At 44.0% G+C, this 25416-nt stretch overlaps 2 protein-coding genes across 7 annotated transcripts in view; one reads left to right on the top strand and one right to left on the bottom strand.

Moving 5' to 3' along the window:
• Positions 1 to 5081, bottom strand: part of PAN3 (poly(A) specific ribonuclease subunit PAN3) — a 72799-nt gene extending 67718 nt beyond the window's left edge. For all 6 annotated transcript variants that reach the window (XM_063305731.1, XM_063305732.1, XM_063305730.1 and 3 more), the window contains exon 1: positions 4312 to 5081. In XM_063305731.1, the coding sequence (XP_063161801.1) occupies positions 4312 to 4750 (439 nt within the window). In that variant the 5' untranslated portion in view covers positions 4751 to 5081. The remainder of the gene's footprint in view (positions 1 to 4311) is intronic.
• A 4649-nt stretch (positions 5082 to 9730) lies between these two features.
• The window catches only part of FLT3 (fms related receptor tyrosine kinase 3), an 80705-nt gene continuing 65019 nt past the window's right edge, over positions 9731 to 25416 (top strand). The window contains exons 1-2 of the mRNA XM_063305737.1: positions 9731 to 9857; positions 10200 to 10440. Of these exons, the coding sequence (XP_063161807.1) occupies positions 10386 to 10440 (55 nt within the window). The 5' untranslated portion in view covers positions 9731 to 9857; positions 10200 to 10385. The remainder of the gene's footprint in view (positions 9858 to 10199; positions 10441 to 25416) is intronic.

Below are 25416 nucleotides of genomic sequence, written 5' to 3' on the forward strand. Positions count from 1 at the left end.
ATGAGGACCTTTCTATTATTTTTTCAACTAGTTATCTTAATCAGATTTTCTGCGTAAATCAGAAAATGAGTTTTTGCACAAACAAGATAGATGCTGTAAAAATGGTCCATTGGAATGGTCTGAGTTGACAATATTCAGACTGGTCAAAATAATTTGAATAGTTTTGTGAGAAAAAAATGAAATGCTTTGAGTACCTTGGCTATAGGAACCAATGTAAACTTGTTATGAGCCCCTTGTTCCTTGTTTTTGCCAAAGTGTTGCAAGATTAGATAGGGTGGCAGTCCATGCTGCCCACTACCAGCCAACCAACTTGCAGAAGAATTGACTGAAGGGATTTTAAAACATATTTGAAAGCTTTCCAATAGATTGTATTTAGTAGACTGAATCAAACCTCACCCTTCCAGAGATTTCAGTAGAAAGATTACATCTTCAGATAGTTAAATAAATCCTCTGCAACTCAAGAGCAAAGAGAGGGATTTATTTACATACTTTTCATTAGCATTTACTCTAGCAATTTAAAGGCACTTAATTTTAACACAGCAGGTTCAGAAGAGAAGTCCAGCTGGCCAGTATGCTTTTATGATTGTTGTAAGCTACCCAGAGTCAGTTTTCTGTGAGATGGACAGCTATACAAATTTGATTAATAAATAAAAATAAATAAATAAATGCTCTTCCTTAATATTTTTATGTTTTAAAAAATGTTAAAATCTTTTTTTAGTACAACCAAATACTAAGCTTCTAATACTTGCATTACAGCATATAATATACACAGCACAATGGTAAATGTATGCTGTTCTACAACCAGCAAGAAAACTACATTCTGAAAAATCCGTAACAGAAACAGTCATAGACACGTAACTACAAACTGAGCTCAAGTCAGAAAAAGTTAAACAACAGATTATGGGCACAGATGGATAAGAACAAACTCACCAACACTCCCAAGGCATTCTTAAATGTACTTTAGATACACCTCAAAGGCCAAAGCGAACAAAAAAAACCCCACTGTACATTTATACAACCTCAACAGCTTTAGCAACAGTTTTGTGAAAGACAGTGGTGCGCACACAGATCCTTCTGCACTCTCTGCCAGCAAAATAAAGTACAGCACCACACACATGCAACACACATACTTTCCTACATGACTGCTAGCCACAAAACCAAACACCACATGAAGTCTAACTTCCCCATAGCAAAGAAAATTTGAAAATCAGTAATAATTTAGCAGGCAAACTGGCTGGCAAGAATCTGCAAGCAGTCTTTATATTGTGTCTAGCCAAGTACTTAACTGCTTTCTGCTCAACACTCCCCTGCCACATCATTCCATTTAATCTAAGCCAACAGCACCAGGAATATGACTATTCGCTGTTGCTGTATGTTAGCTCAGCTGGCAAAAAAGCAGTCAACCACAAGCCACAAACTGACCAACTGCTGCACTTAGGATAGGCAAAACACTCAAAACAATACCACTTGGAACAGACCATATGATTTGTTCTGACTGTGGAATTCTCATTTTATGGGGAGTCAAAAAAGTTGTCATAGCTTGTTGCAAAGTTTGGCTCTTCCTACAAAGAACTTCCATATCACTGAAAAGCCTTGATTCTGTCAGCACTGTAACTTAAATACTCTCTGTTCCTTAACAGAGGCAGCAGAAGATTGGCAGGCCGTAGAGAAAGAGGCTAGAACAGAAAAAATGGCATTCATAGCTTTGCCCCCCCATACCACCTTTTCTTAAATCTGCTTCACTGAGTATTTGATCAAAGCTAAAATGTAGAATTAAATGTAATAATTTTATTCCAGTCTTGTGTATTCTTTTATTTAAATTAATCAGAGCAGCATTTAATGATAAATTCTTCTAAGGATCAGTTTTTTCCAATCTTTTCCTTCCTATTATTTAATTGAGCTATTTATAATTGTAGTCATAAATAAATCCTATTTCCCCCTCCTTCCACATACTCATTTAAAACACGTATCCAATTATTTGAGGTATGATGACACCATCATCATCATCATCATCATCATCATCATCATCATCATCATAGCTTTCTTCCAGTTTGTTGAATATAACTATAGAAAGGTCCCACATGCTTTGACAATAAGTCTACAAAATGTGACTGGCTGAGTATGACTATCATGACCAGACTTTTTTTTTAAAGGACAAGACAATCCAGTGCTGTACTTGAAGGAACTGCATAAGGCATCTTGTGCTATAAAGCGTTGTATGAGACTAGTCTGTTAGTCAATTCAAAAACAAAATACTGCCCTGCTATCTAAAATAGAGATTATCATGGGAAGGGCCTTTATCTACAGCACTCTTTCAATGGGACTTCCAGACTAACACACCTGGAAGCCACCAAGTCAGGAAACATTGCTCTACAAAAAGCAATAGGCTGAGAGATTTGTGTGCATTACTAATTATTCTTTTAGCCAGCCTGTTGCATACTTGAGTGTTCAAAAAATCTATTTAACAGACAGCAAGCAGTCATGTTTTTAGGCTCATACATGCTACCTGAGACATTTTGATACTTTTAAAGCTTTCAGTTTAGCCTCAGAAACTTGACTAAAAGGTATACCCCAATGTGTTAATATTTTTTTCTGATAAAAACTTACAAATTTCTTGAAAAAATATTTACGGGGCATATGCTATTTAGGATTAACATTCCTTTTGAATCCTGCAAGTGTATTGTCATGAATACACCTAATGATTATTTGTAAGACCAAGTTTTCCCTAGCAAACACACAGCTGAATCCAATATGTGATACTAGCAGGAAATGGGACAACAGAATAGAGAATTTTGTGATCCATATTATTTTTTTTCATAGCTTTTGTAGTCATCTAAGCAACAATATACTGTACATTCTAGTCATGTTAAAAGCAAACAATTATTAAACTGCCCTAATTCATATCCAGCAATCTTAAACCAGTTTTGCAGTCAAGTGTTTAAAATACATCTAATGAGTTCATCATAGCAGAAGCAACATTTAAAGGATGTCCTAGTCTGAAGCTCATTCTCTTAACTAGCTACTACAATAGTTCTCTTATTTTAACAGGTCTTTTAAATTGAGGAATTCCAGAAACTGTAAATTTATTAGATTAACAAATCTGCCTTTTCCTGATTTGACAGCAACAATTATTTTCACACATTGTCCCTTTAAGATCCTTTTAATTAAAAAAAAAATCTAAACAAAAAATAAAGGGTTTATACCAATATTTTCTTCTGTGTGCAATACACACCAGGAAATACATACTAAAGCTCTCTTGTTTTTACAACAAACTAATGCACCTACCCATCTGGAAGTTTGAAAAAGCAGCTTTATTGTATACATATAATAAACTTTCTTCCTGTTACAGTGGACAGCTGTTCTACATTAAAGTATTTAACTAATAAAAAGTAGAGCTCCATTAGAAGCTGTAATGAGGAAAGCAAAATAATCTACAGAAAAGGCCCAACAAGTTGTCAAGCCAGACTTCAAAAGATCTCCAACAAATGCTGTTGATTTTTTGTATACTGCTGACAATTCAGCTCTATTTTCTCAACAAATATTTTGGACTGTTATGTCCTGCATCTTAAATAATCAGAATATTTTAGTGCTTTCCTAATTGGGGTCGGAGATGAGCCAAATCAATTTAGGCTTCTCTCAAGCAGTGTTTTACCACTGTCCAATACAAAGAACTTCATATTATACTAGAAGCAGATACTTAAAGGGAAAAATTAAAAAATCTCACGGATGCAGTTGGTAAAAGATAGGGGTCTACAGATTATACATGGCTTTGGGCTAATAAATTATCTCAGTGCTATGAAGATTATTTTCACCAACATCAGTGGTGGGTTATACTTTTAAATCTCCATTCATACGACCCTGTATGAACATCCTTAGCCTCCACATAACCTTTGTAGCTATATACATAAGCAATAAACAATATATACCTATATGCACACAACCCTCACCACACCCCTTTTTACTATTTTTTGACAGGCTGGCGCAAGTTCATCTCCCAATCAGAATTTTCCACGGGGAGGGAGGAGAAGGGGCCAATATTAGCAGCCTCTCCCTTACTCCTTTCAAATGTTTTACTTTAAACTCTGCAGGTTTCAATTCCCTTCAAAACCCAAGGAAACCACCCTATCAAGCCACCCCCACCCACCCTCTTCCGGAGCATCTAACCATCTCCGAAAGACGCTTCTGACATCTCAGCTTCCTCTGGAAGGAAACCGCGCAGCTCAGGCCTGAGATCAGAGGCCCACCCCAAGCCTTTTTCTCTTCCTGCCGCCCCACTCGCCCGCCGGCGGCTCTCCCTCGACCCACACTCACTGGCTAGCCGGGGTCCGTCCAGCCCCGCGCCGCCTGCTCCTCCGCCTCCTCCCACCAGCTCAGACGGTTTCTTAGGCCCCGCTCCCGGCGCCGCTGCCCCGTGCCCCGGATAGCCACCGCTACCGCCGTGCCCCGACGAGGCGGCCACGGCGACGGAAGGAGCAGCGGGGCCAGGAGGGAGCCCAAGCGGAAGCCCACCGAGGGCGACCGGCGGCGGAGGGCCGGGACAGGCGGCGGAAGCTCCGCCGGGCTCCTCGTGCAGGAACTGGCATTCCTCGCCGTAAAAGCACGTCTTGTCCTTCGCGTAGTAGCGGCAGAACTTGAGCTTCAGCCCGCCGGGGGCCGCCACCGCCGCCGGAACCCCTGGCCCGGGGGGCGGCCCTACCACCGCCGCGGCGGGAGCCACCGGAGCGGAGCAGGGGAGGCCGCCACTGTTCATGGCGGCGACGGCTGCTACAGCAGCAGCGAGGCCGCCTCAGAAGGCACGGCCGCTGCCGGCCACCGCCGCACCATGGGAGGCAGGCGGGGAGAGGGCGCAGCAGCCGTCCCACGGCCGCCGCTGTCACTGCCCGAGTTCCGGGAACGAGGGAGGAAAGGGGAGGGCGCTTGTGCTTCTCTTAAAGGGGTCAAGCAAGCCCGCCGGGGGAGAGGAGGCTAAAGGAGAGCGGGGAAAGACCGGGGCCTTCCGTCAGGCGCTGAAGGGTCCCGGTGGCAGCGGCAACGGCGGGATTGTTTATTCCATTTTCCTCTTCCTGAGCTGTCTCCTCAGTGCGCCTGCGCCACAGCGAGGCCCTCTGGGTAATCCAGGCCCGGAGCAGGCGAAGGGGCTGATGGAGGCTAGGCCCAACCCCGGCGGGAGGGGCGGCTGGAGCCCGGGAAGGGGAGTGTGGTTGCGGCAAACTCCGTGTACTTTTGTCTTTCGTGGAGGGGAAGGAAGCGCACTGCCTTTCCTAAACCTTTTCCTGTGTGTGCAACTGCCTGGGTGTATAGATGAGTGTGCGTGTCTGTATATCTGTATTATGGACACACACGCATTCACTTAAATCGTGCCCTTCGTTCTGTAACAGTGCAGTCCTCTTCAGGTTTATATGGAAATAAATCTGATGGCGAACAGTGGGGCTTGCTTGCACATACGTACCTCGCAATGCCATCCTGTACAGCCTGCTCAAAATTAAATGTAACCATCCTTTTAAATGTAACATTTAAAAACCATCCTTCACTCCTATAGTCGTTCTGAACATTGCCTTCGCTTGGAAGCTTTTGTTTTGTTTTCACTTTACAAGTATGGTTTATCAACGAACAGTCTTACAGTAGGATCAGTTAATATACTATATAAAAAAGTGGGTGTATATGTTTGGGTTAGTTGAAGAATATGGGAGGCATAGATACAATTCTGGAAGCCTGGGTAAAAAGGGTTAACAGGAAAATACTCATTTGAAATAAGGAAATGACAGGTAAGGGAAAGCTGAATATCACTTTCCCTCTCCATCATTCTATAACTTTAAATACTTAACTCTTGGGCTACCCTTTTTCAGGCTGGTGCATTTAGAGCATGTGGATTTAACTATACATATTTGCCTGAGATAGGTTGCTAGGTCCTGAGTGGATTCTCAGAAAAAGAATGCATCTTGTCTTTTAGTAAAACATGGTGGGTACACGTGTAATGCATGAAATGACCAAAATCAACACACATATACTGTACTGCCTTTCTAAATGTTACATCTCAATATAATAAATGCATTCATGAGTTGTTGTTTATTCATTCAGTCGCTTCTGACTCTTTGTGACTTCATGGACCAGCCCACGCCAGAGCTTCCTGTCGGTCGTCAGCTCCCCCAGGGACGAGTCCGTCACCTCTAGAATATCATCCATCCACCTTGCCCTTGGTCAGCCCCTTTTCCTTTTGCCTTCCGCTCTCCCTAGCATCAGCATCTTCTCTAGGGTGTCCTGTCTTCTCATTATGTGGCCAAAGTAGTTATATTAATAACAGCCCATCAAATAAATTCATCTAAATATAATTAAGGAGAACCATCAAACCAATTATATACATAATTAATAATTAACATTATTTTAGTCAATTCAGAAACATGAAACAAATCCTTTGGGATGAAGAATATAAAATCAATAATACCAATTCAAAAATAAAGTATCTCCCAATAAATGAAAAAATAGCCAAATATGAAGGAAGGTTCTTCAGTCACATTAATATTTTGGCATCTTCAGGGTCTTGGATATTCTGAAATACTGAATAGAACAAGAAGAAAGTTGCTGAAATGCAATTCTTAATGTTCCAGTTACCTTTTATACATTGTTCTGTTGCTCTTTAAAATGTAGCTGTGACGTGGACAGAACAGCAATATTGTCCCTGGAAGAAATACCCTTTTCTATTTATTGTGTGCAACCTGGTTGACCTTATATGAATACAACAGATGTCTACAACATTGTGTAGGTCTAGAAAATCAATTTAAGTCTGGGCAGCGCAAAAACAATAAAATACAATATATAATAAGATACTAAAATGCATCATATTCTCTCCCCAAATTGGCACAAATATACAATACCACAGATCAGACAAGAGTACAAGTTTTAAAATAATTATCTCCCACTTTTCAATCAATCAAAGGCTGCTGACTGAAAAGGTCTTGAAGTTGAACATATTATAAAACAAGTGCCAGGTGAGACTCTTGGGAAAGCTATTCCACATCTGAGATTGCCAAGGTATAGCCAACTGGCTTTCTTTGTTTGAAGGGGCACTAAAAGATTCTCAAGATTCTGAAGTTTATGAAGATATATCCCAGAGAAGGTTGTTCTCCAAGTAATCTACTCCCAAGCACCAGGTTCCCCACTGTGTCAAGGGCTGACTTTCAGTAGATTGCAACAAAGGATCTGCTCTGCTACACACAAAACCCGGACCCAGAATCAGGTCATCTATGAATTATTTAGTGATTTAGCACAGGGTTGGTATTCCCAGGTGCTAGGTTGTAGTTTTCAAATCATTTTCCATACAGATAGTGCTATAGAAATAAATATAGGTATAAGCAGGCTTATGTGTCCATTTTCTTTGCCAGAATCCCTAGCATTTCTTTTGTGTGTTATTTTAACCATTTGTATCAAAGCACATTGATCAGGCACTTTCTGATAATGAACATAGACATGCTACACCAATGCAAAGCTCCTGGAATGATTTCCTGTGTATATTTATAAGTTAGTACCCAGGTAACACAAGGGTGGGCAGCCTTAGTGGCAAGGATTGCAGCGAAGGGACCATGTCACACACATCGGTGGTATTTCTTGTTTCCCTGGATTTGGGAGGGAAGTGGGCTTCCCTTTTAAAAACAATGTTAATCCCATTTTAGGATTTATACCAGTCATTGACACTTCCCATCTTAAAATGGTGTGGAACCATTCTGATAGTCTTAAGGAATTGTGATCAGAGGAGGTAATGTCTAGAGGTTGTGGTGGGGAATGCCAAATATGTATCAAACATAGTCTGCATCTATTTATTCTCTTCTCCCCCAACCTGCCACCTCTAAACATATATGTAAATGCACTCAACACAGTAGAGAATGAAAGCCTTAGTGCCTAATCTATAGTCCAGTTAGACTAGAATGGAAATGTGCTCAGCTCTGCTTAAATCAAAGTGACAAAGGAAGTTTCATTTCAAGTACCTCAATTTAACTGGACTTTGGAATTTAGACCAAATTTGTATATAGACAGATTTCTTTGTCTCTGTGTATAAACGCTGGGGTTAATTTAATTCAGCTAGTTTCTCACACGTTAGTGTATGTGCCATATAATTGAATTTATCAGCTCTTCTTAGATACCAAAAAATGATGCCAGTGTCACACCCTGAAGTGAAGAAAAATTGAATATTTATTTATATAAACATTTCTGGCAGCTTTTGGGCCTAATATACTCCTTTCCCATGGCTTACTGAAGCTCAATTTGAATGTATATACAGACACACATTGAAATTAATTCAAAACAATTGTCCAAAATAACCAAAACTGTATCATGAGAAAACAGATACCCAGATAATGAGAAAAAAATGATCAGAGAACAGTGTAGGTATGCTTATACATCCTTTATTCACCTGAAGCCTTCCAGATGTGCATGAGACTACAACTCTCAGGATTTTTAGTCAGCAGGCTGGTTGAGAATACCAAGAGTTATAGTTCCAACAATGTGAAATGCTCCAGGTAAGGGAAGTCTACTATTGCCCTGGTTCAACATCATATTAGGTCAGGAGTTGCAACTTTGTCACAGCTGTATTTTTTAAAATTCCACAACAGAAATAAATGGTTTAATGGGTGGGAATTTTGAAGAAGTTAAGGGGTGAAATGAATGCATTAATTTCTAGAAGGTTAGAGCATCCATCTACTCCCAATAGGTCAACCCCCTTCCCCCTCCATGGGTGCTTTGAGAACCATAGATAGGGTTCTGGGGAAGGTACATGATTTATGGCAGCCTTTCTGCACCTTTGGACCCTGGAGGAACCCTTGAAATATTTTTCAGGTCTCAGGGAACCCCTGCACATTCAGGCTCAAATATAGGCCAGACGTTTCAAAATTATTATATTTGTTTCATGTGTAGGCCTGTATATATGCATTAACAATCTTCTTAAATTAAAAATAAAGAATGAAACATACCTCTTTAATCTGAAGTTGACTGAATTTGAAATATTTTTTTAAATAAATTGTGATCTCCCAGGGAACCCCTGGTGACCTCTTGCTGAACCCTAGGGTGCCATGGAACCCTGGTTGAGAAACCCTGATTTATGGAATAAGCTACAAATGACTGGGGTCACATGATTCCAACCTCATACCAAACAAGCCACATTATTGTGAATCTAGTCATTGTCTTTGCTAGCTTTCTAGGGTTTGGAGAGGTACAGCCATAAGGGGCTCCCTGGGACAGAAAGTTCTCAAGCCTAGCAGCTTTTCTGAAGGGTGATATTTGCATGGTGGTTTACATGATTGACATGCAGAACATCCCAGACTGGAAATCCCTGGCTACTCCAAATAGGATTTTAAAAAGAATAACAACCTTTCAAATTACTTATTAATAATTAGTAAGTTTGAATCTACTTTTTCTGGTATATCCAAAGAATTTTGAATACTCTGAGAGACTCACGTCCTACCATCATTGTTTTATATATAATACAGGTAATTCTTCAGGATTCTGATAACTTTAGTGTGACTTAGGTGCATTCATGCTGGTAGTTTATCATCCCTCCTCTTTTGGGGGAGATGGGTGGTAATTAAATTTGAATAATAAATAAAAAAATAAATAAATTAGAAGAACCACTTCTACCATTGAAGAAAACGAGGCAGTAGTCTCAAAAAGCTAATTTTGGGTCTCATGATGAAATAACAGCAAATGTTTTATTAGCAATTACTCTTTCCTTTTTTTAGTGATTGGCATGGACCTGAAGTGTTTGGTGTCAGAGTCTGAATCAGAAGCAGTGAAACTCACTGCTTGACTGGGTTTCTAAAGCCCAACCCAATAAATCTTATGCTTCTAATGTCTGAGAGCCCTCTACTGGGGTGAGGATTCCAGCACTCGCCAAGTTTGTTGCTAAAAAGAACTGGGCCTGTATGGTTAATTCTTAAATAGTGAATATTTCTGCCCTTTTGGAATAAAAGGGGAGAGGGGATGGGGCTGAAAAATAAAGCTCACCTTGTAAGGACACCGAAGAGCTTAAAAGACTTTTCTGCATGAATCAAAACTTTTCATCCTCACAAAAATGGTAAGACAAAACCGTACTGAATAGGAAGAATGAGTTCGCTTTGCTGGTAGTTAACATACATTTTACACATGAAACTACTGTAGGAATTTTTTTTAATGTGTTGTTGTTGTTGTTGTTGTTGTTGTTGTTGCTGTTGCAGGAAGAGCTCCCAAACCCCTCCTCAAACAGCTATTTCTCTCAGATCTTCAGATTTGAAGAAGTGGTTTTACAGTCCAGAGGCTGAGCAGTTGTGACGGATTCCCAAGAGAACCACCTGCACATAGAGACTGTGAGCTCTAGAAACAACATTTCATTCAAGCAAGGAAGTCTTGCACCAACAGCTGCGATGAGAGGGCACCACTTAAGTAGTTCAGTCAGCAGAAGTCAGCTGCAGATGCTTGGTAAGCATACACACTGACATCTGCACTCATGGCTCTTCTTCCCTTGCTCATCCAGATTCTATAGTTTTGTCCTAAACATTTTTCTCTATTTAGTCTCTCCTACTCTGATTGTTATTCTTGCTTCATTTCTCTTCATTTCTATTTGATTTTGCACCATGCATCCTTGGTTTTGGTGTTCTTTTTGTGGCCTTTTCTGTTTCCCTTTCCTAAAAGAGCAGGCTGCTTGTATAAAGTTTCAGAAATGTCTTGCTATAAAGAGGAGTAAAAATTGTTGATGGGATGTAAAAGAAGTGAGGAGATGGGTTTTATTCGATCAACCTTTTCTGATCTGGGAGATTTGAAAGCTATCAGAAAGCACAGAGATCCAAATGTACAGTAAATGGAATCTGTTCTTGGGATAGAGTTGAGTATGTTTGCCAAGGATAAAATTAATGTATGTTGATGAAGTCATGATTGTGGATCTTTATTATAAGGATGATTATTGTATCAGTGGGTTAGGTATTTTTGCCTAGTTACTACTACAACTTTGGCTGTCAGCTAATTGAATATGTTATACAGTGACACTGTCTTCATAAAACTTAAACTGTATTTTTAATACTTTTTTATTTCATCCTCCTTTTTATTCAGCTGAACAAAGGGCAAGACTTATATTTCAGTTTCTGTGCATCTTGCCAAATATGTTTAATATTATTCATATTAATATTTAGGGGAAAACCATCAATTCTGAGTGAAAGTCCAGTCAGATCTAAATGAACCTATAGCATAGTTAAACTCTCATCAACCTTCGTTACAAGGAACAAGATTGCCTTAACTTTGCTTGTTTTCATCCTTAACCTTGTTAATAAGAAAGTATATTTTTCAAGATTTAGGTGAATATATTTGCCTCTAGGGCTGAAATAATATCCCTGGTAATGATGACAGGATGTGTCATGATTTTTAAGAGTTCAGCAACTGGAATATCTTCTCTTTTATGCCCTTATTTGCTGATCCACATTATAATGTCTTAGGGGCTAGCTTTGGTTTTCAGTTTGCATGGTTCAGCCATTCTACTGTACAATAAATGCAGCAGCAGGGTATTCCCACCAGCAATTGTGTGCTGGACTTTAAAATGGTCAAGGTTTGATTTATGATTTCTCATCCAACACAGCCCTGAGCACATCTGTTCCATAGAGTTCAATGGGACGTATTCGCTTGTAAGCATGCTTAGGATCCTCACTGTCCTTTGATCGGTATAGTCTGAAATAAATCTTATTGAAACTAAGTCTGTTTTCTTGTTTGAAAACCCAAAGGTCCAATCAAAATGCTGTTGGGGAAAAGTACAGCAGGGCCAACATTTCCTACTACAATACGTTGCAAATTAAAATACAGCTCTTTATGTAGTTGCTCTTTTTCTTATGTATTGTAAATTCAAATACTCAAGCTCACTATTTTACTTACTTGTCTTGTAATTTAATTGGTTCTTTGGTCCATGCTGATTTCAGCAACTTGTTTTAAAGATGTTAGAGATTCAAAATACTCTAAAGTGTGCAATTTCCTTTGCTTTTTAGCCATGTTTATAAAGTTTCATATCTAGGACTTCAATTTCACAAGTGTTTATTGTGCTTTAGATTCTGTTCTCACTGAGAAGTTTTATTCATCCACTATGAAAAACCATACAGTAATGGTACTCATTTGGGGCTTAGTGTAATGTGTGGGGAGACTTCCTGAACAGAAGTTTGAATCCGTGGTTTTTCACTGGCTTACTATATACATTCCAGTCTGCACATCGTACTAAATTATAAGGCAGATACACTGGCAAACATACCAGAGTACACTTGCCAGTTCGTCCCAGAGGGGTACATGATTAATGAGTTGTTCGTTTCTTGGTTAGCCAATCTTAGCACTACATGCAGATGTAAGACCCTAGATTCATTCATCTAGAAAAACTCAGAGAATGAAGACATCACGCTACATGTTTTTCGTCTGGTTTCTTTCAGATGGATAAAATCAGATTCTTTTGTTTAAATATTGTGTTAAGCTTGTCTACGTAAGTCCTGTTAGCCATACTTACAGGCAGAGCCTTCAGGTGGAAATAATTGAATTTACTGCTAAGCCAATCTTACATTTCAGTGTGATATGCAAATATAGTCCACATCTGTAAGTTAATGTGACGTGCAAGCAGAAATGCATGGTTTGTTTATGATTTCCTGGCTTACTTCTTGGTTCTTTTACATCCTGGGTCTCTAACAAGTCTACATAAGGAAAAGTCAAGAGATGCTAAAGCAAGGAAGAAAACGGACTGAGTTATCCAAACATGGCATAACTTTGCTCATCTATAAGAATGACTAGTTTCTCTACATCTTGTTGAACAGGCCATAGCTAAAGCAAAGTAAGGATTAACATGATCCATGAATGCAAAAACTGAGAAGTTAAAACAGAATTCTTTCCCGTAGAATGAAAGATGGCAGGGTTTAATTGTGAATGGAAGCCACACCTTTGATCTTGAAAGTTTGATAGGCTAACCTCAGAGCCAATGTATTATGAAGCCACAGTAAGACTGGGCTGGTAGAACTGCATAATGTATTGGGATTTTGGTTTGTGTGAATTTTGCCACTGTGGTTTGTAAACCATGGTTTCTGACTTAGCATATTGTATGAACCCAAACAATTACGAATTACTCAATAAATCATATTATTCAAACCATAGCGTAATATAATGTATTACTCATTCTAAGACTGGTTATGCATGAATCTATCTTGGAGGAATATTTTGTAGAATGAAATCCATGAAAATATATCTGAGAGTGGATAGTGGCTATTCTCTGCTGAAACCCATTCCACATAGCCCCATAATCATTGACTGGATATGTATATCATTCTAAGATGTAATTTGTTTTAACCGTGGTCTATGAAATAAGCTACAGTTTGTTGGGTTCACACATACCAAGGTATAGATTATGGTTTACAAACCACAATGGCTGAGTTTACACAGTGTGCAAAGCCAAAATGAAACAAATTAGTGCAGTGTTGCTCTCGGCCATAATGTTACAATCCTAATTGTTTCATGACTAAAGCTCGTACCATGAGTCTTAGAATCATACAGCTGAAAGGTCCTTTTCAGTTATTGAGTCTAATCCTTTGCCTAACTGATAAAGGGAAAGACTCCTTCAGGTTTAACTGGACTCCTGGTAATTACATGAGCATGTCCAGGTGTGTGTGTGTGTGTGTGTGTGTTTGTTTGGCAACAGTACAGAAGCAGTTAATCATTGCTTTCTTCCAGGATTTTTTCTTCCTCCTCCACCTCCTCCTCCCTCTTCTCCTCCTTCTTCTCCTTCCTCTTCTTCTCAGTCTAGTTTACAGACTGGAATTTCTGGGTGGTGTCCCATTCAAGTATTAATTGAGTCAAACGCTGCTTAGCTTTTCTGAGATCAGCCCACGTTCACTGAATGCCAACACCCTTTTCTCAGTGTAATAATCCATAGTTGACAAGCCCCTATTTAGCCCCTGTTTGAGTATACCAAGCAAGGAGAACCCATCATTTCCCAATGTGATTGATAGATATAGATATAGGTACATAGATATAGATAATATATATATAAATAGAAGGAAAAGAAAAAAGAGGGAATAAAATCAGGTGCATAAACAAGGGATTTACAAATGTCATAATTTTCCAGTATTCCAATAAGTGATTGGGGCTCACTAATTTAAAATCCTGAAAATCACTATTAAACTCTACATAAAATACAGTTGTCAAAAGCAACACAATGTGAATCATAAAATAAAATTATAACATGCAGTAAGTTATTTTTTTAAATGGCTATTAATATACAAAAAAAGAAAAGGAAAAAGAATAAAATCAATAAAAACATTATTAAGAAACTACTTGCTTGCAAATTATACCATTTCCTCCCATTGTACCTCAACTGTTAATTACAATTAATATATTTGTAAGCATTAGGAACTGTTTCTAATTTCTTGTTAGGTCCTTCCGTCTATTTTTTTTCCTTAGAAATGCTATTTAAATATCTTAGGTTTGCACTGTTGTGTAATATGACATATACGGTTGAATTTGGTTAAGCTTCTGTTGTAAAAACTGCTAGTTTTGCCATTGCTGTATATTCTCCAAGTTTAGTGATTGGTTCAGTATTTGAGCTACTCTGAACATTGGGAAGTTTTTCCTAACACAAACTTGAGCTTTGAACTCTTGACCAAAGTTAATATGAGAAAGGTCCACCAATTAACACTTCTTTTTAAAAGGAGTAGTATTTCTAAATAGAGCCAGTTTGGTGTAGTGGTTAAGGCACTGGATTAGAAACTGGGAGACTGTGAATTCTAGTTGCACCTTGGGCACAAAGGAAACTGGGTGACCTTGGGCCAGTCACTTTCTCTCAGCCCTAGGAAGGAGGCAATGGCAAACCACTTCTGAAAAACCTTGCCCAGAAAACTGCAGGGACTTGTCCAGGCAGTCTCTGAGAATCAGACACAATTGAATGGATTAAAAAAAAAATCTCTAAATTATTTATCAGAATGAAGTCTGCCCTATCTTAGGGCCCTGCAACACAAAAGGGATCGCCCTCTAAGTCAACATGTGTATATTAGTGACCAGAATTGCATGGCTCCTAGTGATCAGAATTGACAGCCCTCTAGTAACATAGCTGTCCTATAAAACATTTGGAAAGCCTTGATTATTCCAAAATGTTTCTGGGAAAGATTGCTAGGATTTAGGGACAGGCATGGGCCATGTTTTGCTGCCAAGTACTGCAATTTTTAAGTGACTGTGGGTAATCATGTTGTTCTCCCATGACACTTCCAGAACAGAAAACTTCTGCAAGATGTGTCATGAGTGCCGTTGAGCTAAAGTCATCAGCGCAATGGCACTCATGACAATGACAAGGAAATAGGTGAAGGGGTACAAGTTAAGTAGCCATCAACCCACAACGACTAACGGCTAACAAACAATAGCTAAACGGATCACGGAGCCACCCAAGCCATCAGCGGCAATACAACGGGGATCGCCCAGCTGAAAGCAATCAGCAGAAGAATGAAAACCTGAGGATGGGCGATCCTGGAAACCCTCAACCAATGGCAGGGCAACGCATGGGACAAAGGGGGGTGACGTGACCGAGAGCGAGGGGGCGCTGACCGGCGCGGGGTATTTAAACCCCGCACCGGCGCGCTCCTGTCACTCTCAGCTTTTTTCTACCAACGTTGTACCTACCCTGAAATAAACCAGAGCCTGCTTTGCAAACCAGTGTCTGAACGTTATTCAGAGGTAGGCAGCGCATGACATAAAGCTGAGAGTCATAAACTCAGCCTCGCCGAGCCCCACCGGACGACAACGAGCCGCGGGAGGAGTAGACGGCGAGAAGACCAGCAAGATGAGGCCGGAACGACGCGGGCAAGGAGGGCGAGCCGCGCGGCAAGAGACAGAGGAGGACCGACCGAGGCCAGAGGCACCGCGGACTCCCGGAGCCATGGACGCCCACCCCACCCGACCCGAGCCTCAGCTCCAACCCCAAGGGGAGATGGCGACGGAGGCAACCCGACCGCGGGAGGGAGCAGCACGACTTCCGAAACCAGCGGAGGACCCCGCGCCCCACATCGCACCCCAGCAACGGGCGTGGAGCGACAGCCCCACGATGCTCGACACGGAGGAGGACGACGGAGACACCCATCAGACGGAGGAGGAAGCGGACCCGCGGCGGAGGGACGATGAACCCCACCGGCAACCCACCCCCGAGGACGCGCCAACGGAACCGGCCCCAGCGGCGGAGCGGGCTGTGGACGAGGAGGCACGAGCTGAACTCGCGGCCATGCGGGCTCAGCTGACGGAACTCCGGACCATGCTCCAGGCGCTCATGCCCCCCGCGCCACCCAACGATGTCCCCGCACAAGCCCACACCCCGAGCGAAGCACCGAACACACACGGGCCAGCGGAGAGCCAGCAGACGGCACAGGCGGCCGACACCACACCCCGGGAAGCGAGAGGCGGGGCCGCACAAAACGCCCGGGCCCCAAAGGACTTCCCCATCTTCTTCGATGGGACCCCCTCAAAACTCTCGTTTTTCGTGACCAACGCTAGGGAGTTCATGGGGAGGCACGGACACTCCTATGACTCCGAGGCCGACAAGATCGCCGCCGTGGCGATCAAACTCCAAGACAGGGCGGCGGACTGGTACGTCCAACTGTACGAGTCCAGCTCCCCCGCCCTCGCCACCTTCCCTGCTTTCATCAAAGAGATGAAAACCTACTTCGAAGACCCCCTAGCTAAAGTACGGGCGAAAAGCGCACTCCAGAGACTTAAACAGGGCACACGCACGGTCCCTGACTACGCCCTGGAGTTCAAAGCCCTCGCGGGAAAGGTCTGCGACTGGTCTGAGACCACCCTGCTGGAAATCTTCAAAAGGGGGCTCAACCGCGACGTTCTCCAATGGGCCCTCTACCGCGACGACCCAGAAACGTTACACGGGTGGATCCACCTCGCGGGAAAAGCCGAACACGCGCACCGCACCTTCCTGATGACAACCACGGAAGACACAAACTATGTCGGGAAAAAGGTACCCGCACCACACGGGGGGATGGCCGGCCCCATATACCCAAAAAAGAAGTTCAACCGGGAGCCCTGCGGGAGGTGTGGCAAATTAGGGCACAAGACGGCGGATTGCTTCGCCAACCGACCGCCGACCAGCGCGCCCAAGCCCGCCCCGAAAATTAGCCCCAAACCACCCAACCCGGGGCCGCCCCCTCACCGCCGAATGACCGTGGCCACAGCGACACCGGAAGAGGGCTGGGACACTTACTGGGGGGAAGAGGACAATACCGACCCCGACCAGCCGGTGGGAAATGCTCCCCGCTTGCTCTGAGACGCGTGGCGAGGCAGGCGGTGGGACAGCAACGCGGACCACCTCAACGAAACGACAAAAGCTCCGTAATATTGGCAGCAATTCAACTCTCTGCCGGCAACGGAGCCACCACGGCCGCGGCACTAGTGGACTCGGGGTGCTCAAAAAACCTCATCCACCCCGACCTAGTCGCCAAACTCGACCTCCGCTGCTTCCCCCTCCCCACGCCGCTGGCATTCCACCAGCTGGACGGCTCTACAGCGGGAGGGAAACCAGCCACGCTACAAACCGAGCCGGTCACCCTGCAAATGGGCACTCACACCGAGCGCACGTCGTTCGTAGTCACGCCCATCGGACGGCCCATTGCAGTCCTGGGGATGCCATGGCTCGCGAAAAACAACCCGCGGATCAACTGGGCGACCCGCACCTTCACATTCGGCGACGGCGAGTATCGAGCACCAGTACCAGCTGGCGAAAGCAACCCCACGGTAGGACGAGCGGAGGCGACCACACAAGACAACGCCGCTACCACAGCAGACCTACCGGAACAATACGCCGACTTCTCCGAGGTCTTCGGAGAGGCAGAGGCAGACCAACTACCCCCCCACCGCAAGACGGATTGCCGGATCGACCTACTGCCCGACGTCCCCCTACCTAGACCAAAGATCTATTCGATGACCCCGAAGGAGATGGCAACCCTCCGGGAGTTCATCGATAAAAACCTAGACAGGGGATTCATAGAGCCAGCATGCTCACCGGTCGGAGCCCCCGTCTTATTCCGGGAGAAGAAAGACGGGACCCTACGGCTCTGTACCGACTACCGGGGCCTAAACGCGGCTTCCCTGTCCAACAAATACCCCTTACCCCTGGTGAAGGACATGCTCGCCCACCTGTCCACGGGCAAAGTCTTTTCCAAATTGGACCTGCGCGAGGCGTACTATCGCATCCGAATCAGGGAGGGGGACGAATGGAAGACGGCGTTTAACTGCCCCCTAGGCGCGTTCCAGTACAAGGTACTGCCCTTCGGACTCGCGGGGGCCCCTGGGGTGTTCATGCAGCTCATCAATGAGGTACTGCATGAACATCTGTTTAAAGGGGTCCTGGTCTACATCGACGACGTCCTCATTTACACAAAAACATACGAGGAACACGTAACCTTAGTCAGGCAAGTCCTCGACAAGCTCAGAAGGGCGCAGCTCTATGCAAAGCCCACAAAGTGCGAGTTTCACAAAGAGCGCCTAGACTATTTGGGGTATCGAATCTCCGGGGACGGCATCGAAATGGACCCCGCAAAAGTCGAAGCGGTGCTAAACTGGGAGCGGCCCCGCAACAGACGGCAACTACAGAGCTTCCTGGGATTCGCGAATTTCTACAGGTCCTTCGCCCGGGGGTTCGCTGAGATAGCCCTCCCCTTAACGGACCTCCTCAAAACCAAAGGGGTGGGGGACACCCGACGCGCCAAGAACCCAGGCACAGTGCTGAATTGGACTCCCGCGTGCCAGACCGCATTCGACAAGCTGAAAGCGCTGTTCACGACGGAGCCAATCCTCGCGCACCCGGACCCAGAACGGCCGTTCGTGGTCCAAGCCGACGCCTCAGACTTCTCCCTGGGAGCCATCCTGCTACAAAAAGACTCCACGGGGCTCCTGAAACCATGCGCCTACCTGTCAAGGAAGTTCTCCGAGACAGAGAGGCGATGGCACGTCTGGGAGAAAGAAGCCTTCGCGGTGAAATCGGCACTAGAGACATGGCGTCACCTACTCGAGGGAGCCACCCAACCATTCGAGGTCTGGACGGACCACCGGAACCTCGAGGCCCTACGAACGCCTAGACGCCTTAGCCCAAAACAGGTCCGATGGGCCCAATTCTTCAGCCGCTTTGATTTCCAGCTGAAGTTCATGCCGGGAAAGAAGAACTTTCTGGCCGACGCCCTCTCCCGGCTGCCCCAAGACGAAGAGCCCGCCCCAGACACCATTGGGACGGTCCTATCCGCCTCGCAACTGGGGATGGCCGTGACCACCCGAAGCGGCGCACGGAGGCAGCTCGACGCTACGGCGCAGCCGACGGCGGGACAACCGGCGACGGAAAGAAGGCAACCGCAACTACCAGGGGGAATGCGCACGGACCTCGCCGCCGCCCTCAAAACCGACCCCTGGTTCCTGGCAAACCCCGACAAGGTAACAATGGCGCAAGACCTGGCATGGGGGGAAGGCAGAATCTACGTCCCGGACTCGCAACGCCAGGCGATCTTGCATAGGTCACACGACGCCAAGCAAGCGGGACACTTTGGGTTCCTCAAGACCCTACACCTAACGCGGCGCCAATTCTGGTGGCCCGCGCTCAGGCGAGACGTAAAAACCTACGTGGCGTCCTGCCCAACGTGCGCTAGGGCCAAACGGGCACCAGGCAAACCCGCGGGGCTACTGCAACGGGTGGCAGAACCCTCCCGCCCATGGGAGGAAATCTCTATGGATTTTATAGTGGACCTCCCACCCAGCCAGAAGAAAACGGCCATTTGGGTGGTGAAGGACTACTTCTCAAAGCAGGCCCACTTCATCCCCTGCACGTCGGTCCCATCCTCGCAACAACTAGCCAAACTCTTCCTCATCCACGTGTACAGGCTACACGGATGTCCCGCACGTGTGGTGACCGACAGGGGCACACAGTTCACCTCCAAATTCTGGCGGGCCTTCCTGAAGCTGACGGGGACCCAACAGGCCCTGTCTACGGCTTGGCATCCGCAGACGGACGGAGCCACTGAGGTTCTTAATGCCACCTTAGAGCAATTTATACGATCATATACGAACTACCACCAAGACGACTGGGCTGAACTGCTCCCGTTCGCCGAAGTCGCATACAATAACGCCGTCCACACGAGCACGGGGAAAACCCCGTTCGAAGTAGTCTCGGGGCGCGACTTCGTCCCCATCCCGGAGCTACCTCAACCCCCGGAACCCCAGGTGGACGCCAGCGACTGGGGACGGAAGATCGCGGAAGCATGGCCAGTAATCACGGCGGCGCTAAAGGAGGCACAGGCTGCTTACAAAGAGCAGGCCGACAAGCACCGGCGCCTACAACCGACGTTCCAGGCGGGGGATATGGCCTATCTCTCCACCAAGTTCCTAAAGTCAACCCAACCCTCGAAAAAACTGGGGCCTAAGTACATCGGGCCGTTCCGAGTCACGCAAATAGTGAACCCGGTAGCAATACGCCTGGACCTGCCACACAACCTCCGGAGGCTCCACCCGGTGTTCCACACCAGCCTCCTAAAACCGGCAACCACCTCCCGATGGCACCCAAGCACGCCACAGCCCGCACCGCTTATGATCGACGGGCAACACCACTTCGAGATAAGGGACATCCTCGACTCCCGCAAACAACGAGGAACCCTACACTACCTGGTCAGGTGGAAACACTTCCCCCACCCTGAATGGGTGGCGGCGCATAACGTTAACGCGCCTGACCTGACCAGAGCATTTCACCGGGCATACCCCGACAAACCGCAACCAAGGTCAGCAAAACCAAACCCCCCCCCGCAGGCCTCCCCCCGCCTCCCGTGCCCCAAGGGAAAGGGCCCCCCCCAAGCCCGCGACTTGGGTGGACCTTCCCCCCCCCGGGACTCACTCCCCCCGCCCCGGGCCCACGGGGTGGTGACAAACGATCGCCAGCACCCTCCCCCCGCCCCCCGGCCGCGGGGGAGTGGCAAGCAAGTCAACAGGGCAACCTGGGGGCAACGCCCAAGAGACACAACAAAGGCGACGCACTCTAAATAAGAAAAGAAGGGCCCTACCTGGAGCTGAGAAGCACCCGACCAGCCACGCCTCTCGCCTCGCCGAACTGAGCCAAACAAACAGGGTGTGGCTGGAGCATGCGCACGCCAGGTCAGAACCCGAGCATGCGCACCATGGACACACCCTGGGAAGGCACGTGGTAGAGGGAGGAGCAAAGGGAGGGGCGACAACTACTCCGGCGGGAATTTAAAAAAAAAAAAAAAAAAAAAAAAAAAATGTGGCATTTTGACAGCTCCATGGGGAAAACCCAGAAACCCGGGGGAGAACACTATTCGGAAAGGGGGCAGTATGTCATGAGTGCCGTTGAGCTAAAGTCATCAGCGCAATGGCACTCATGACAATGACAAGGAAATAGGTGAAGGGGTACAAGTTAAGTAGCCATCAACCCACAACGACTAACGGCTAACAAACAATAGCTAAACGGATCACGGAGCCACCCAAGCCATCAGCGGCAATACAACGGGGATCGCCCAGCTGAAAGCAATCAGCAGAAGAATGAAAACCTGAGGATGGGCGATCCTGGAAACCCTCAACCAATGGCAGGGCAACGCATGGGACAAAGGGGGGTGACGTGACCGAGAGCGAGGGGGCGCTGACCGGCGCGGGGTATTTAAACCCCGCACCGGCGCGCTCCTGTCACTCTCAGCTTTTTTCTACCAACGTTGTACCTACCCTGAAATAAACCAGAGCCTGCTTTGCAAACCAGTGTCTGAACGTTATTCAGAGGTAGGCAGCGCATGACAAGATGTAAGTCAGTCTTTTTATCCCTGAAGCCTCCAGACAAGTCCAGAAAAAGCCAAAACATTCCCCCCTACCCACATCTACTTTGTTGGTATTCTGAATACATTAATGCTGCAGGAATGGGCCGAGGGTAATCAGTTTTATGTTAGGAGATGAGATTTCCTTTTGTTCTTTCTCCACATCTGTACGGCATTATGTAGGTGTGCAGTGCAGATACAAGACCTGAAGGACCAGGCTGGGGACAGATGTTCCTGGAGAAAATCTATCTATGGAATCACTAAGAGTCAACACTGAGTTGACAGCACATAATCAAAGTGCAGATACAGAAGGGCAGGGGAAACACTAATCTATTGAATTTCTGCTTTTCATTAAGTTATTAAAGACAGATAATGTTTTCAGGGGGAAAAATCCTAACAATCCCATTTCTTTATATATTTCCATAAATTCATGGGCCTCAAGAAGTTGTCCTTTTATGAGTTCCCATTCGTAAAAATACGTATAAATAGCATAGATTGCCCAGTATAAGTATCTACAGGAATTCTCTTTTGGTTCAACATTTTTTGCTTCAAACAAAAATATTAGGGTGCTGGACTTGAATATTTCTGCAAGTTTGAAGTAGAAATTTGAAGTTGTACATGACAGTAATTTCCATGATGCTACTGGAAAAACTTCTCAAATCCCTTAAGCACTTTTGGCCTTTGGAAAAAAATGTTTTTCAAACGGATAAAGGATGAAATTATAGATAAGTACTGTATATGAGCATTATTGCAATATTATCAGTCCTTTTTTTAGAAGGCTATTCAGAATGGGAGAAGGCCAAAAATGAGTGCTAAGCCTCTAATTAATTCACTGAAAGGCAGTTGCCTTATTTCACTTGCAAAGCTGGGGTCAATGTAAAAACTCCATAAAATCTGTTATGCTTCAATCGTTTTCCACACATGTCTTTTCTCCTTTGCAGTCATGACAGCCAGTATGGTATATTGGTTAAGCTATTGGATTGACACTGGGAAACCCAGATTCAAATCTACCCTCAACCAAGGAAACTCATTGGCTTTGGGCCACTCATGCACTCTCACATGATGGTAGTAAAAAAAAAAAATGGAAGGAAGGAAGGAGTACAATATATGTTGCCCAGAACTCCTGAGTGAAAGGCAAGATCTAACAAGCAAACAAATTAATGCTATTTTCCATTTTCCATAAGCCCATTTTCCTCCAAATCAGTTTAATGACTGTTCCTGTGTGGAATCCAAAAGGTGTATAAATGTATCATTGCATAAGCTTTTGTGGATTCTTGTGGACAATGATCCACAAAAAATTATGCAGTAATAAATGTATCAGTCTTAAAGATGTTACAAGATTTTGTTGTTGTTGTTTCTGCTGCCATAAACAGTATTTTTTGGAAATTCTGTTTCTTGAACTATGTTCATCTATTGTATATTTACAGAGCTCTCCAGTACCTGCCAACTCTTTATCTTATCCAACTTTTCATTACCACCTTAAATTTCTTATTCTCACGAATGTTTTGTTTGCCTGATATAGAATATGCCAACCCCCTGAGAGGGGTAATAATCATTTCTGTCTTCTGTACACCCCTCAGCACTCTATTGCAGTAAAATAGGTGTTAAACAGTAGTGGTAGTTGTAGTAGAACAGTAGCAGTTGATATGATTTAGCTATAGCTTTACTCTCTTGGCAAGACTGACCAAAACTCAGGGTTGCGAGGCCAAAAAGCAACTAAACTGTTTTGCTGGTAATGCTATAATGTGCTGATAAGCTCAAAATATCGCATGAAGGCAATGGTTGCTTTTGCTTTGTACCATTATGTACATGTATGTGCTGCAAGCTGTATTTAAATAAGGCAAAAATAAATTTAAAAGGAATCTCTGTGATGTGACTTTCATATTCCAAGAAGTCTTGAAACTGAGATGGTAATTATTTTCTTCTTCTTTTAAAACACTTGTGACTATGCCACTTCAAAAGGATATCCTTTTCTAAAACCAACAGTACATATCAAAACATGTTCAGGCATTGAGTAATTGTCAGAAATTGTAGGTCTGAAAACATCCAGAGAAAGAGGCAAGTTCAATCCTGAATTTCATTAGTTTCCCAAGCACATACGCATATACTGTTTTGCAAAAGCTCAGATCCAATACTAGTTATCTTTAGATTGAAATAATTTAAAACCTATTAATTTTATTGAGCCTGTTCTAGGGATCACTAGGCCTAAATTTAATCCTTTTTTCTATGAAGCTTTTCTTTTTTTTAGTCTTTACATTAAAGGAGATTTAGCTGCAAATGGAGAAGAACTTGTGTTGCAAGTATACGTTGTACTCAGATGATACATATGTACTATAAAATTCATGGGATTTGGCTGCAGAGAAAAAGAAACAGATTTGCTGTCTGTACGTGCAGTCTGTCTATGCACATAGCAAATAGCATGTCATAGAGGAAGCTTTTGACTCTCTCTTGTAGTGTGCTATCAATGTGTAATATTTTCTTCATTGCTTTTGATCTTTGTAGTCTCTAATTTACAGTTTTATAGCCAGAAAGCTTAAGCACAGCAACTAGTTTGTGGCATGTAAATATCTCTAGACTGGGTGGAACAACAGGGGAAGTATGCCATAAAAGCAATAGAAAATTGAATGGGATAATCAGACATTTCTTTAAGCCAAAATTCCCAATGTTTTTGGGATGGACAAAAGGTTTAAGAAGAAAACATATATCATAATCAATGGAATAGTGATATTAAGCACATCTGTATGAATTAAAAATCTACCATTCTATAAAAAGTATGAAGAACCATCTACTACCTGTATTTTCATTTTGTACTGTAAATGCCTCTGACAGTAATTTTAAGGCCAATTATACATCATAATGACAGTGCATAATATGCCATAAAAGGGAATGCTAATTTGACTGCAATTGTTTAAAAGATATTATCTTTATATTTTTGAAAAGTAACCTGTTTTTCATTGTTACAAACAAATCATGAAGTGAGGAATTTCTTTTCTAAATCTTATATCATGAAATATATTTCAACATATTGAAATTCTTTTGTTGAATAAATTAGCATCTGGCTGTAAATGTTTATTGTCATCAATGGACTAGAGCCTGTATTTGTTATTGTATTCAATTTTAATATTACCATATAATACCCCTTAATCTCAATGGGGTGAAATACATCATTTTCAGAGTGGACATTGACTTGTTGCAGGGTAGAGTTTTCTATTTTTCTCATTCCTTCTTGCAGTTCTTTACACTTCATCAAAATGTACTTTATCACAGTTCCCAACTCCTCTCAATAGATTTTGAGCTGGAACAGGGACTGCAGGGAGGAGGATGAATTCACTTCATCTACCCTTTAATTAGTAGAATAGCATAAATTAGATTTTCCCCAGCCTAATATTTCTGACTGCCAGTTCTTGTGGACTTGCCAAAGACATCATATTGCCTGCAGAGGGACATTAATGTGCAATAATATGATTTCTAGTACAAACGCCAGGCAATTCTTTTGGTCCTTCATTATTATGACTTTTTTTTTGTTTCTTGACTGATGGGTGAAAAAGGCAAGTCAGTAAGTCAGTGGTCAAAACTATTTTTTCATTTCAGAGGGGAAGTCCAGTGC

This window comes from Candoia aspera, chromosome 5, assembly GCF_035149785.1.
Source record: "Candoia aspera isolate rCanAsp1 chromosome 5, rCanAsp1.hap2, whole genome shotgun sequence".
Lineage (NCBI taxonomy): Eukaryota > Metazoa > Chordata > Lepidosauria > Squamata > Boidae > Candoia > Candoia aspera.